Source organism: Austrofundulus limnaeus, unplaced genomic scaffold (genome assembly GCF_001266775.1).
Source record: "Austrofundulus limnaeus strain Quisiro unplaced genomic scaffold, Austrofundulus_limnaeus-1.0 Scaffold532, whole genome shotgun sequence".
NCBI lineage: Eukaryota > Metazoa > Chordata > Actinopteri > Cyprinodontiformes > Rivulidae > Austrofundulus > Austrofundulus limnaeus.
In genome coordinates, this window is record NW_013952934.1 from 28,804 (window position 1) to 41,868 (window position 13,065).

The following is a 13,065-nucleotide window of genomic DNA, read 5'->3' on the forward strand; positions in this document are numbered from 1 at the left end:
TTTATTTATTTATTTATTTATTTATTTATTTATTTATTTATTTATTTATTTATTTATTTTAACCAACTGGAACAAATCATGAGCTGAAAAGAAAAACTTGAACGGTGGAAGTGATGGAGCTTACTTAGGTAAATAAAATATGGAGCAATGATGCTGCCAATTCTGGCGGCCATGGAGCAGGCGCCAACAGCAGTGTTCCTCAGCACCGTCGGGTAGAGTTCTGCCGTGTAGGCGTACACAACAGCAAACGCTGTTGACACCGCAAACTTCCCCATCATCTCAAATGTTGTGGACAGAAAAAACAAGTCTGCAGGGAAAGAAACACATAACCATCAGAGGTTATACAGTATGACTTAAAGAACAGCCTGTTCATTTTAGAAATGATGTTATGTCTTGTAGTAAGATAGTTAATGTTTAGTATCTTATCAGGAGTGACATTAARTTTAGCAGCAGGAAGTATGAAGAAAARGGCAGAAGTTTTCATCCAGAGTAAAAGAACATTACATTAGTTAGAACTACACCTCTACACTTTAGCAAAAGCTCAGTTGAGAAAGCATCAACAAACTTAAACTGTCATATAAAAGTGTAGAGGTTTCATATTATCTAATGTCGTCTTCCTTCACACCACTGTCACTTTTAAAACAGAATGTTTTAAGACGCTTGAAATGCAATAAAAGTAAATATAAAGAAACTGGGCTAGTCATTAGCATCTTTTCCATACTCTGACTGATGCTTCAGCTYGAATGGTACTAATAATAACTATCTGGCAAAACATCACTTCAAAAATAGAGACTATCTCTTAAATTTTGTATAAAACCAGTGTTAAATGATGTAATTTGTCTTACGTGCTGGTACAAGCTGTGTGATGAGTAGAAACACTCCCCCGGCAAAGAGTGATGAGGAAAGACTCAGTCGTCTGGAACACCAGCGAAACATAACCCACGACAAACCATAGGCCGGCATCTCCACTAAAGCTGACAGGAAACAGTTAAAGTAAGCATTTCCATGGAGGTTTCCAGTATTCAGGGAAAGAGCAAAGTAGCCGATGGTAAGGGTATTCCTGCAGGGATACATCAAAACACAGTGAACAAATTATGAGACACTTATTAATGTGCATTACACAAGCATGATTAAGTTCAAGTTTTATTACCAAGGAACACAATATTGATGTCAAATAAACTCGTTACTTTTAAATTTTTCTTTGCATTCTCTGAAGTATGTCATTTGTAAGAAAACTTACAATTTAAGAATAAAATTTCTCAACCTAAAGCAAAAAATATTTAACTGCCCTTTTTTGATTTGTTTTGACAAACTTAGAGCTCCTCCTGAAACCCTACGCTTCTCTAGGATTGTATTTAGATCCCAGAGTCAAGTGTCTAAACTGGTCCAACAAGTTTGCATCTTGTCAGTTTCAAAAAGTGAAAATAAGGGTAATTATTTTACYTTGACTCATTTTATTAGACTTACAAGGGATTAGTAGACGTCTTWTGCAAACAAAAGCTGCACAATCAATTAAAGGCCTAACATCAAACGCCTTTATAGGTGACCTTTCCTGATAGTTTTAAACCATTATCCCGTTAATGCAAAACGACAAACTTGCTTCCATTTTGGTTAAGCTTTGGACAAAAAAAAGAAASAAAGAAAAGTACARTCTCATGCAGTATCAGAATATTTCATGAAGCTCCTACCACATCAAACCTTAGCTGATTGAGTTATTTTTGTTGGCCAATGTAAATTGTCTGTAGCAACYATCTCAAACTGGATTGGCTCCAAAGGTTGAGTTGATGTACATTCAATGATTCCCTTTCTAAACATTCAATAAAAATTGTCCAATGGTTCATGAAATAATTTGCTACCAGAAAAACAGGATTGAATCCAATTGTTAATGCCAACAATTTAGGCAGGGATCTTATACAATGAGAAGAACTTGGTAGTAAATCTGTAAAATTGATTGRATTATTGTCATTTTGGAGGTTCCAACTGAAATTTTAAAAAAGCTGATTCCAAAAAACTATCAGTTGTAGACGTTCAACCAATGATGAATTTATGAAAGTTTCATTAAAATCGTTTCCAGTGATTAATATTGAGATAATGTGATCACAAAAACACATTTGAGTAAGTTGTTTACCTATTCCCATAACAGAAGATAAACATGCCAGCTAGTGATTCTTTTTATTAGACTGCAATGCATGAAAACATGTTTTCAAGAACATAAAATTTAACTTTGATCTTAACTACAGGTTTCACAGAAACAAACAGGTCATTATTCATCTGACTGTTTGTGAAYGTTTGAGTGTGTGTGTGCACGTGTGAATGCATGTGTGTGCACGTGCACAGTTGTGCGGAATGCGAAAGCAAGCTGGGACAGCGGAGACTCACCAGATCAGCCACAGCGTGACAGAGATCCATCGGATGTTTGGAAAACGTAGCAGGTCACAGATGTTGTGGGCCATTCYGTCCTTAGACTTCACTTCATTCTGTCAGGCAGCAGAGCATGAGAAGCAACAACAAACACCTAAGAAGYTGAGCCATTAGTCTAGAAGTAAGAAGAGACTATCAATCCAGGTAAAGCACCTGAACAGCAAAAAAAAAGGAAACTTCTCTGTGCATTTAGAACTTAGAAGTATTTCCTTTTCAAACTCATGTTGGTTGAGAGATAAGTAATTTAGCCCAGCTGAAGATCCATTAACTATAAGGAATGTAGGATGTGTGTTTGCACAGARAAAAGTCTTTATTATTGACAGATTTGTTTCAAACAGACATGCTGCAGTTCTTTAGTTTTATTTTCACTGAAAGTTTTGGAAAAATTGATGTCATCCAACTTTTCACGTCCATAAGGCAATTGACTGCACTTTGACTAGGTGCAGCATAGTGTCATCAGCACAGGAATGAAGCAAGGTGTTGATTTTTCTCAAAATGGAGACTGAAGGTAGCATATAGATGGCAAATAAAAGGGGTCAAAGAATTAATCCTTGGGGAACTCCACATGTGAGGGGGAGAGGGCAGGAGGAGGAAACAGATTCTTACCTGTCTGGCAGAGAAACCTCTGTCAGACAGGTAAAACCTAAATTAGTCCAGTAGTAGCCTGGCACTTGCCTTCCTATGCAGTTCCGCTCAATTCTAGTTTTGCTTCACTGCTCCATCTGGGATTTCTCCCATAGACAAGGATTTCTTCGGGAGAATTTTCATCTGGGCCAATCAGAGAACAGAACGTCAATTTTCTGCGCAGTGTCTACTTGTAGTTTATTTTACCTGAGCCAATCAGCACACAGAAGGCGAAGTTTTGAACGATGTCGATTTTCTGCGCAGTGTCTGCTAGTTAGTTTAGCAATGGCAGTGGAGGAAGTGAATGAAGCCAGTCCGTGTTGATAAGGCTTCTAAATTACATTAAAGTTTTCTGACAAAGCAGCAGCATTTACAGCATTTACAGTCATCTTGTTCAGCTCTGTACTTTTCACCTCTCAGTAGGGTTGTTTATAGCGCATGCAATATCCAGTAAGCTTCTTAGCTTAGCCTCCTTCACAGCGACATACGTCACAGCCAACCGATCCAATCATTTTAAACTTCAGCAGAGGCCACGCCTCCAGCAAGAATTGCTTCTCTATGACCGCGAGTCCAGACCCTCGTACGAAGCAAAGTGAAGGACAAGGGTCTGGTTTTTACCAGGCTAATCCAGTTGTGATAGTTGTTACATTTGCAGAGTAATCGCATTCCTTTAAAAATATACACAAATGATTCCCAGACTACATTTACCACTTCTATATTTCTGCTTTAAAGGATAGGGAAACACACACTTTAAAGTAATAATGGAATAAAGCATGTTTATTTGCCTTTCTTAAAAGCAAAAATAACATTTTGCCCTTTAAATCATTTATGTATTTTAATCCTTTAAGAAGCCAAAGATTTTGCAGCAGTTGTACGAAACAACCGTTCATTTATCAGCTATAAAAACTGAAAATATTTTTGTCACGTTTTTCTGTGAAAAAAGAGAGGGGGTAAAGATGGGGGTGTAGAACATCTTAATGTCTACCGACAACATTCCTGATCGTGCACTCATGCTGAACACATGAAAACAAAAGTATCCAAGCAGTGATCCATGAAAGGGTTTGTCCTGCTTGACTCTCTCCAACTGGAAGGTAAAAATGTTTCTGATTCTGTGCTCTGGGGAACAAAATGTTACAGAAACAAAAWAAGCTTTACTGCACTGTAAGTTAAGCCAGATGCAATTGAAGTACTGATACAGGACAACTTAAAAAGGCGAGAAATGTTTGCTTTTCAAAATAAGTAGAACTCTGCTTTAATATTTACAGATAGAACAATAACGACAACTCTGATAAACAGCTTAAATGTAGCCAGCAGACTATATGCTCTCACCTGTAAAGGAGTAAAGATGGCCGCTGGTGGCTCAACTTTGTTCATCTTAGCAGCCTTTCTGATTATGGATTCAGCTTCTTTTATTCTTCCCTGAGAGATCAGCCACCGAGGAGACTCTGGGATAAACCTGCCTCATTGGGCAACAGTGAAAAACAACAAGAAAGACATCAGCAATAAACTATAACAAATCATAAACAATACCTACAAATCTGGGAAATGTTACAAAAGTCACCTGAYTAGAACAGGGGTCTGCAACCTCTATGATCAAAAGAGCCATTTCTGCTGCTTGTCTCACRAATAAAATGTGTCCAGAGCCACAAAACAAGCTACAATTGTGTTTACCAAATGAGGGTCCATGGGCCTTTTTGAGGCCTTTTTGGGAACCTTTATGGCCAGTGGAGGTGACATTATAAAACTAAAAAATATGTTGTGAATTGTATTATTATTTTTATACTTCAGGACAAATGAAAAGACCATTAAACAAGAAAAAATACTGTATATAGTTTATACCGAATTTCAAAAAACTAGTAAACCTAACTATTTCGACATACTTTTTCCTAATTCTTGTTATTATGTAGTYTTCAAATTCTTTAAAGGTAATTCTGATGGATTTGAGAGAAAGATCATAGAAAGAAAATTGATTATTTAAGTAAACAACAGCGTGAGTTAACATGTTTTACTTTTTGTATTAGTAGTATTGATCACATATTTGCATACAAATTGATTTCTGTTGTGAGTCTAAAATAATAAAACAAAACAAAAAAATACTCTGTTATGTTTGGTCACGCTTTCAAAGAGCCACTGCAGAGGGACCAAAGAGCTACATGCGGCCCCAGAGCCACAGGTTGCAGACCCCTGGACTAGAAGAACTAGAAGTCATTCTACTGGAAATATGATTGTTTATTGTGAAAAAGTAGAAAAACTACAGGCAATCAACTGAAAAGTTAATCGACCAGCAAGGTGACCTGAGGATTAGACTCTACAATGCTCAAATAATTTGCAAAAACACAAAACTTATGACTCAACAGGCCTTAGGGTGTTAAAAGCAAATAGGCTGAACAAGTATGGCGTGTCAGAAGAAAATACTTTAAAAAGAGTTGAAGTTTGCAAGACTTTATTTGAATGAACTCATGGAGAGGTGTTCTTTGGTTGTCCATAATACACAATGTCATTTGTTAAAAAAAAAAAAATCAAAAACAGCAGATTCAGTCTGCATACAGAGGTTTTTAGAGTCAGATGTGAAGAATGCTGATGATTGGCAGAAAACTGGCAAATAAGATTTAAAAAACCCAAGCACAGCAACAATTTCTCAACAGGCTGGGAAAAAAAAGATCAAGGAAGGTGTTGCAAAAGCTCAAAGTCCAGACCATAGCCCAACAGAAATGATCTGATGAAATCCTACCAAACAAAAACAACTTCACGAACAAATATCTGTTAACAAACCTCAGTGAACTGAAGGAAATTGCTAGAGAAGTGAGTCAAAATGAAGTCCTCGTATGAAAGAATTTTTTTTATTATCTTAAGTGTTAGAAATCAAAACTTAATTCAAACTAAAATCACTACGAAAAGTACAGAGTTCATGTTAACCCTTAAGTTGCCATTACTCAAGAATATCTGCCTGTCCCTCTGTGCGTTTATGACATGAAGCTTCTGCAACTTTCTCTACCCCAGTCACAAAGCCCTTTAAATGCCCCTTAAATCGACTTTTATTCTACCCTAATAGAAACTCTTCACTTGAAACAAACTGATATTAAATAGAAAGTTTCACATGCTATACTTAAGAGGAGGAATACAGGTATGTAACAACTTGATGACTGAACAAAGAAATAAGACCCTCCAAAATAAAAACAAAAGCTGTTCAGAGCATCTATAAAATCCAATGCAGTTGTTTAATTGGATCAATATCTTCAAACAGGAGTTACATTCAACCATTTGTATCTGCTTTTATGAAGTTTGTTTATAAAAGCAGGGCAAAATAAGTAAAGTTCAAACATTCCTCTCTCTCTCTGGCTACTACTATCTGGCTTTACGCCAGAATGGAGGAAAATAAGTAAAAAAAATGGTCCCTCAAGTTAATAAGATTGTCAAACATTGTACTGATTACTTCATTGTCCTTGTCAAGGCAGACATATTTTTGTTAACAGGTCTTGTCCTCATTACATGGTGTACCGTGTTGCCTTGTAAATGTGATTACTATTTTTTGATATATTGTTATAGACAAAACAACAGAACAGCCGACTGGTAGGAACATCAGTGATACAGTCTGGGCTGGCAGTTATCTAGATTTGTTTTGCTAAATTGTTTTATCTAAGCTTTTTTGTTTGTATTGTCTCTGTTAATTTGTTCGTCTGCATCTTTTTGCTGTCTGTTTCTGGTCAGTCTAAAGTTATGTTCATATCATCATTAAAAAAAAGCCTTGGGGTTCCCCAAGAGAAGCTGGAGACTGTTAATGTTAACCCTTAACAACATTTTTGTTGACTGTATTCATTAACCTAACCTTGCTTCCAGCACCTCATGAAAGGAGTTTTCTGAGCTCTGAACTTGCACTGGAATCAGTTTTCAACAACCAGGGGCCTCATGTATAAATGGTGCRTAYGYACAGAAAAGTTGCGTGYGCCAGKTTCTACGCCCACGTTGGGATGTATTAAAACCAACGTTGCGTGAAAGTCTGTGTATATTTACACACACTTTTCACATGCCGTGAGAATGTGCAGCAACCACGCAAAGTTTTTCAGCCGACAGTTTTAACCCACAAAGTCATGAATCTGACCTGAATCCTCAGAAATATGACTCTGTTGTGTTTTCTGTGTGTAAGGACGGAGCGTCTGAACACGGTGTTAGATTTTTATTTTAGTTTGAATTGTTATTGTTTAAACTCGAACGATCATGAAACTGAACCCCGGGACTGAAAATCATTTAACCTCATACATCAGCCTAAATATGATCAAAAGAACCTCAGCCCAGTCTACTGTAAACTGTTTTTATATTTTTGTCACATAGTTGAAAACCTTTTGGGTCCCGGGCCGGAAAAACCAGACACATTACGTGTGGCATAAAAAAATAATAAAATAAAAAAGRCTGAAGAGAGGGTGCAAAATCGGATGCAAATGGTGGCTCACTGTACGGTAAGAATAATTATTTTTTTTCTGTGTGTAGCCTTCTGGCTGATGCTGAGTGTGGAGTTGTGACCATAGCGCAGCAGGCTTGCGCTTTTGGGTAGCTATTCGTGCCAGGCGCACGCACCCTCGCCAGCTGTAAAGGTGTTCATATGTGTGAACCCCTTTGGACATGAGCCTCAAAAATCTATATTTTTTGCTAAAAATCCGTAGGCTACCACTCATACCCGCACGTGGCGGTGGGGTGGGGATCTGGCATCCATGGAGATGACAGCGCCTGCTGTAACACGGGAGGAAAGGAGAGCAGAAAAAGTAGATAACTTGATGGCTTTTTTTTGTTTGTTTTTTTAACATCCGTTCAATGCCATGTTCAACTAAATAGACAACAACTAACCAGGCTTCAATATCACATTCAGGAGATGTCTGTAAATTTCAGGAAATTCTCAGGCTTTGGTTATCCCGTGCGAATGCGTCACATGAAACAATGACAGCGCACTACTTATTTAGACCGTTTTCTCACTCATTTTCCATTTAATGTATAATTTTCCAGCATCTAAAAATCATTTCTGATCCCACAGAGAGGACAATCYGAGGAGAATCTCACACGCTGGACACATTTACATCTATTTTACATWTTTAAATGGAGGCGTGTCAGGGGAGGTGTCTCACGTGCGCTAACTTCCACGTTCATTGGGATGTATAAAGGAAAGGAGCGCAGGAACCATCGTGCGCACGGTTTTATGCATCTGAATTTTTTGGTGCAGTGCACTTTTCTAAATTTGCCCGTATGCACTTAAACTAGCCTACAGGAAGGTTCATGTCAGAGCTCTATAAATATATAAACTTTGGAAAAACACCACTGGTGCTAAGCAAGTATCAGCTCCTAAATAGCACCGGAACCAGTTTGGTAGGGGGGCAAAAGACATTTTTACATTTTCAGAGGAACTTGACCAGAAATATTTATTCCATTACAACTGCCAAAGGACACTAGTTTAAATAAATAAACAAATAAATAAATAAATAAATAAATAAATAAATAAATAAATAAATAAATAAATAAATAAATAAATAAATAAATAAATAAATAAATATGAAAGGCAAGTCACTTACACTGCAAAAACTGTCCACCTAACCAAGTTTTGAAATCTTATATCCAGCCAGAAAGTCTTGTTGATCTCGTTTTGAGACTGATTTACTAAACAAGAACTGATTGTGTAAGAATAATAATCTTGCTTTCAGAATGTCTAAGATTATTTGTCTTGTTAGCTTGAAAATTTGACTCAAATTAAGTGAAAAAATCTGCCAGTGGAGTAAGAAAATTTTACTTTGTAAGATTCTTAAAATACTTGATTTGACTTAGTTTTTTCGTATTTCAAGAATCTTACAAAGTAAAGTTTTCTTATTCCATTGGCAGAAATTTTTGACTTAATTCGAGTTAAATTTTCAGACTAACAAGACAAATAATCTTACACATTCTGAAAACAAGATGACTATTCTGACACAATCAGTTCTTGTTTAGTAAATCAGTCTCAAAACAAGATCACATAGATTTTTTTGGCTGGATATAAGATTTTAAAACTTGATAAGATGGACAGTTTTTGCAGTGYAGGCAGTAGAAAAATATGTAAAAGAGACACACAAACACACACCTACCTACCACCAGAAAATCATGCGGAAGCAGCCGGGTACCGTGAGCCCAAGGAGGAACATCCTCCAGCCTCTGATGCAGAAAGCAAACAGCGGCAGAAGCATGTAGCCAATGGCAAAGAAGAGACTCACTCCAGCCGTGGAGAAAATTGTTCGGGCCCATCGACCCAATATTTCAGTCCCTTAAAACAAAATTTGACAAACAGGTTCATATATACAGTACATGCCATTKCATAATGAATGATTTGGACATTTCGGAAAAGGTACCTAACACAAATGCAACCACATAAGTGGTAATTTGTTCCAATCCAAGCAGGAAATACAAAACACAGAAGGTAACCCAGTTTGGAGAGAAAACCAAGATGATGGAGGTGACAGGTTGTAGCGCTATGGATATGAACAGCACAACTTTCCTCCCAAATCTGAAACAAACAAAAAGCACAAAGAAAAGATGAAATATAGGTAAGCCCTGGCTCTGGTTTTGTTTTCTTTGTGATGTTGCAATAAGAGACATTAAGTCACTCATCCCTCTACTTGTAATTCAACTTTTCCCCACTGACTTTTAGTCCTACAGCAAAATGAAATAGTGTTGCATGAGTCAGATTTTAGTGTTCTGCATATTATTTGGAATAAATTATGCCTTTAATGTTAAGATAGCTTCAGGTTTTCCAAAAGACATACCCAAAGTAAAAACTCTGCATGGAAAGCTTTTATGATGCTGGTGTATTTTTTGTCTACTTGCTTGCACACATATTCTAACAAGAACTTATTGTCTTTTACATTCACGCCTCTTATGTTAGAATCATTTCGATCAATTCTGTTTTGTTAGATGTCCACCAAAATTGCAAAGTAAACAGGAGGTGCCATTTTTTAACTACAAATCTTTTGCTCATGACCTGTCAGAAACTTGTCCAGAAATGAAGGAGCCAGCGAGAACACCACAGAAAAAGAAGGAAGAGGTGAGGGGCTTCTTCCAGCTTTCGTCACACACCAGGTTCCACTGCAAAAAAAAAAAAAAAAAAATGCACACAGATTTGACTACATGGTTTTTCAAAGCTGTTTGAAATATATTATTATTGCGTTTTAAAAAAATCTAAGAAATAACTCAAATAAATCCCAGTAAGTGGTCCTACAAGTATAACTTTGTTTTGTTTTTCTTACCAATTAACATTACTGTTTAGAAAGCTTTCCTCTTATTTAAACTAATAGTTCAAAAGGATTTCCATTTTTACGCGTAACCAATCCCACCACCAGGCCTCAGGACTGTGCTCCATCAGCAGCAGCAGCAAGGTGAACACACCTCAGACACGATGGTAGATGTGTACACGCTGTGGTCAAACTCCCATCCATCCAAACAGCCTTCTGTCGGCACGCTGGACAAATTCACATCAACTCCGGGCAGCAAGCCTCTCTCCGAGTAACTCAGCACAGAGTCCAGTTTGTATCTGGAGCACTTACTGGGCACCGGCTCCGCGCCGCCGCTCCCATCCACCTCCAGCGGGACGCTGCTGTTCCGCCACGCCGCGGTCAGGTTCAGGTGAGCGGGCAGGAGGCAGCGGTGAGCCGGCGTGTCCGCCATGAAGACGAAGGACAGGGCGAGGAAGCCGTTGGGGATGACGCAGGCGGCGAGSAGGAAGAAGACGGTCTGCTGGAAGCGTCCCCACTGTCCGAGGAAGGCCGTGGCGTTTTCATAATCAGTGACTTTGTTGGCTGAGGAGGAACTGGGCTCCGTGAGCATGTTGCAGGTGGTGGGGCAGAGACGCGAATGAAGTACTTCAGGTTGGTGATTCATCATGTTGTGCTTCAATTTCTAATCCATCCCACTCACCTCCTGCTGGAATAAATGACTGATTTTTTTATTCATTTTATTTATTTCAAATGTAGACCTTGTCAGCTTAAAGTATTTAATAAAATCTTATTTTATTAATCAAAACATAAAATTATGTTTTTTAAACGTTACAGAACCATTTCCCTAAAATCCTTTATAATCATTTTTGCTCAAACGTCATAAACAAGGAACAGAATATAAAACAGATTTTTAAAGTCCTAAATAAGCTTCTTTATAAATCTAAATAAGCTTATATAAAAATAATGCTATCTAAGTCACAATTTGGTTCAAAACACACACAAAAAATAGCCTTTAGTAAATTTCACTTTCTGCAGTGCCCATGTTGGCTTTATATAGATTATTTTTAATCTATCTGTTTTCTATTATTGCTGTTTTATAATTTGTTTCTGCAGCACTCCTCATGTTTGGTTATATTTTTGTGATTCTTTAATCTCTTTCAGTTTGTCTTGTCTTCTGCCTCCCTCACCTGCTGTTTGACAATAATTACACTTGACCTGCTCATCAGCAGACATTTAGCTCCTCGTTTCTTCCTAGTTACGTTTTTGTGGGCTTATCAAAAAATAATGGTTCATTTGGTTTAGACTGTTTTCTGTTTCTTTTKAATCAAATCGAATTATTTAAAACAACCAGAGTTGACCAAGGTGTCATACAATCCCTAAAGAATGCCAAATAAACAACAAAGATATATAGTAGGCTAAAGACAATAAATGGCATATTAGTTTAAAAAAAAACTTAAATCATTCATTTCAAAACAAGAGAAAATAAATGTCTTAAGCTGCTTTTCAAAAACCTCAGTAGAGAAAACATTTCATTGACTATTGAAGGTCTTTCTACAGTTTTGGGGTCACAATCTAATCTAGAATGTGGAACTTGTAAAATGACCTGTTCAGAAATAGATTTCAGTCCTTTGTCACCATTTCCTGCTCAGCATTTGTGCCCCTCTGCAACATCCTCTCCAAAATTGTTCCATAGTTTATTTTGTTCAAACCGATAACATTTCCTCAAATGCATTTTTGGAAAGGCCACTGGCTGCATGTAAAGTAGCAGTGTTTGAGCCCAAAGGATATTATTTCACTTTAGAGAACTCTTTCATACATTTAAACAGCTCATCTCTAACAGATGAACACAAACACTGCAGACAGTATACTCTGCCATCCTGTAAATATGTAAAAACTGTACCCAACATTGTGCCACCTCTGTGTTGCATTTAACGGTTAATGTTTTGTTGTTATGAGTGACAAATTTAATGYTTTTCATTTTTAACTTGTTTGCTACTGGGATGAACCCGTTTCCCTGCGAGGATCAATAAAGAAGATCCTGTTCCTCTGTTCTTATAAAGTCTTTAACTCTTATTACAACTCATTATTGTAGATTTTTATCTGGTTTTATCACTGTCTGAGTGTTCTTTTGTTTAAAATTTCCAAATATGTATTCATATTTTTTATTTAAACCCTATGTGGCCTTGAACTTCCTAGATAGCCACAAATGTTGGTTATAAAAAACATGATTTAACTTTGGCAATTTGATATAACTGATAAAAACTGATTTGATTAATGTTGGCTAATGCTTCTTAAATAAAAAAAAGTGTATTAAAACTCTCCAGGGTTCCTAACATTGGAAGAACAGAGAGGATTACAAGGGTCAAGGACATAGCGAACACACTGAAGAGTATGATATCTGAAGACAACAATTGCAGCCTTATCTTGTTTAGTTAATATAACAACCTGCAGACAATTTAGGTTTTTGAAAAAGAAAAAGAAGACAGAATGTCCCATCCCCTGGTTTTTATTTTGTGGCATTGCCTGTGTTGGACTAGGCCATGGTTTTTATCAGCTGCCAAAAAACACAAACACAGAAAATGTTTAAACTGTATTGTTTTTTTTTTATTGCTGTTAATTCATAAAAAAGKCACCAACTTAAGACGTCTTGGAGGACACCATAGATCTCCAAATGGTTTTCTACAAAGGATGACAAAAATAAATAAATTCTCTAATTTCTAAYGGTGCTTTTTTAGCTTTCGAGTCATGCAGTCATGTGACCAGGATTCCTCCCCAAAGTCATAAACCAAACTGACATCTT

General features: G+C 37.0%; 1 protein-coding gene and 1 long non-coding RNA gene across 2 annotated transcripts in view; one reads left to right on the top strand and one right to left on the bottom strand.

Annotated features, from left to right (window-relative positions):
* The window catches only part of slc22a21 (solute carrier family 22 member 21), a gene marked incomplete in the record, with an annotated part of 13,240 nt that extends 2,324 nt beyond the window's left edge, over positions 1-10,916 (bottom strand). The window contains 8 exon segments of the mRNA XM_014026180.1: positions 125-307; positions 846-1,060; positions 2,380-2,477; positions 4,375-4,501; positions 9,148-9,319; positions 9,405-9,559; positions 10,034-10,137; positions 10,438-10,916. Of these exon segments, the coding sequence (XP_013881634.1) occupies positions 125-307; positions 846-1,060; positions 2,380-2,477; positions 4,375-4,501; positions 9,148-9,319; positions 9,405-9,559; positions 10,034-10,137; positions 10,438-10,875 (1,492 nt within the window).
* On the top strand, positions 10,840-12,737 carry LOC106530543 (uncharacterized). Its single transcript, XR_001311802.1, has 2 exons — positions 10,840-10,916; positions 12,590-12,737. It is a non-coding gene; the product is annotated as an uncharacterized LOC106530543 (long non-coding RNA).
* The last annotated feature ends 328 nt before the right edge of the window (positions 12,738-13,065 follow it).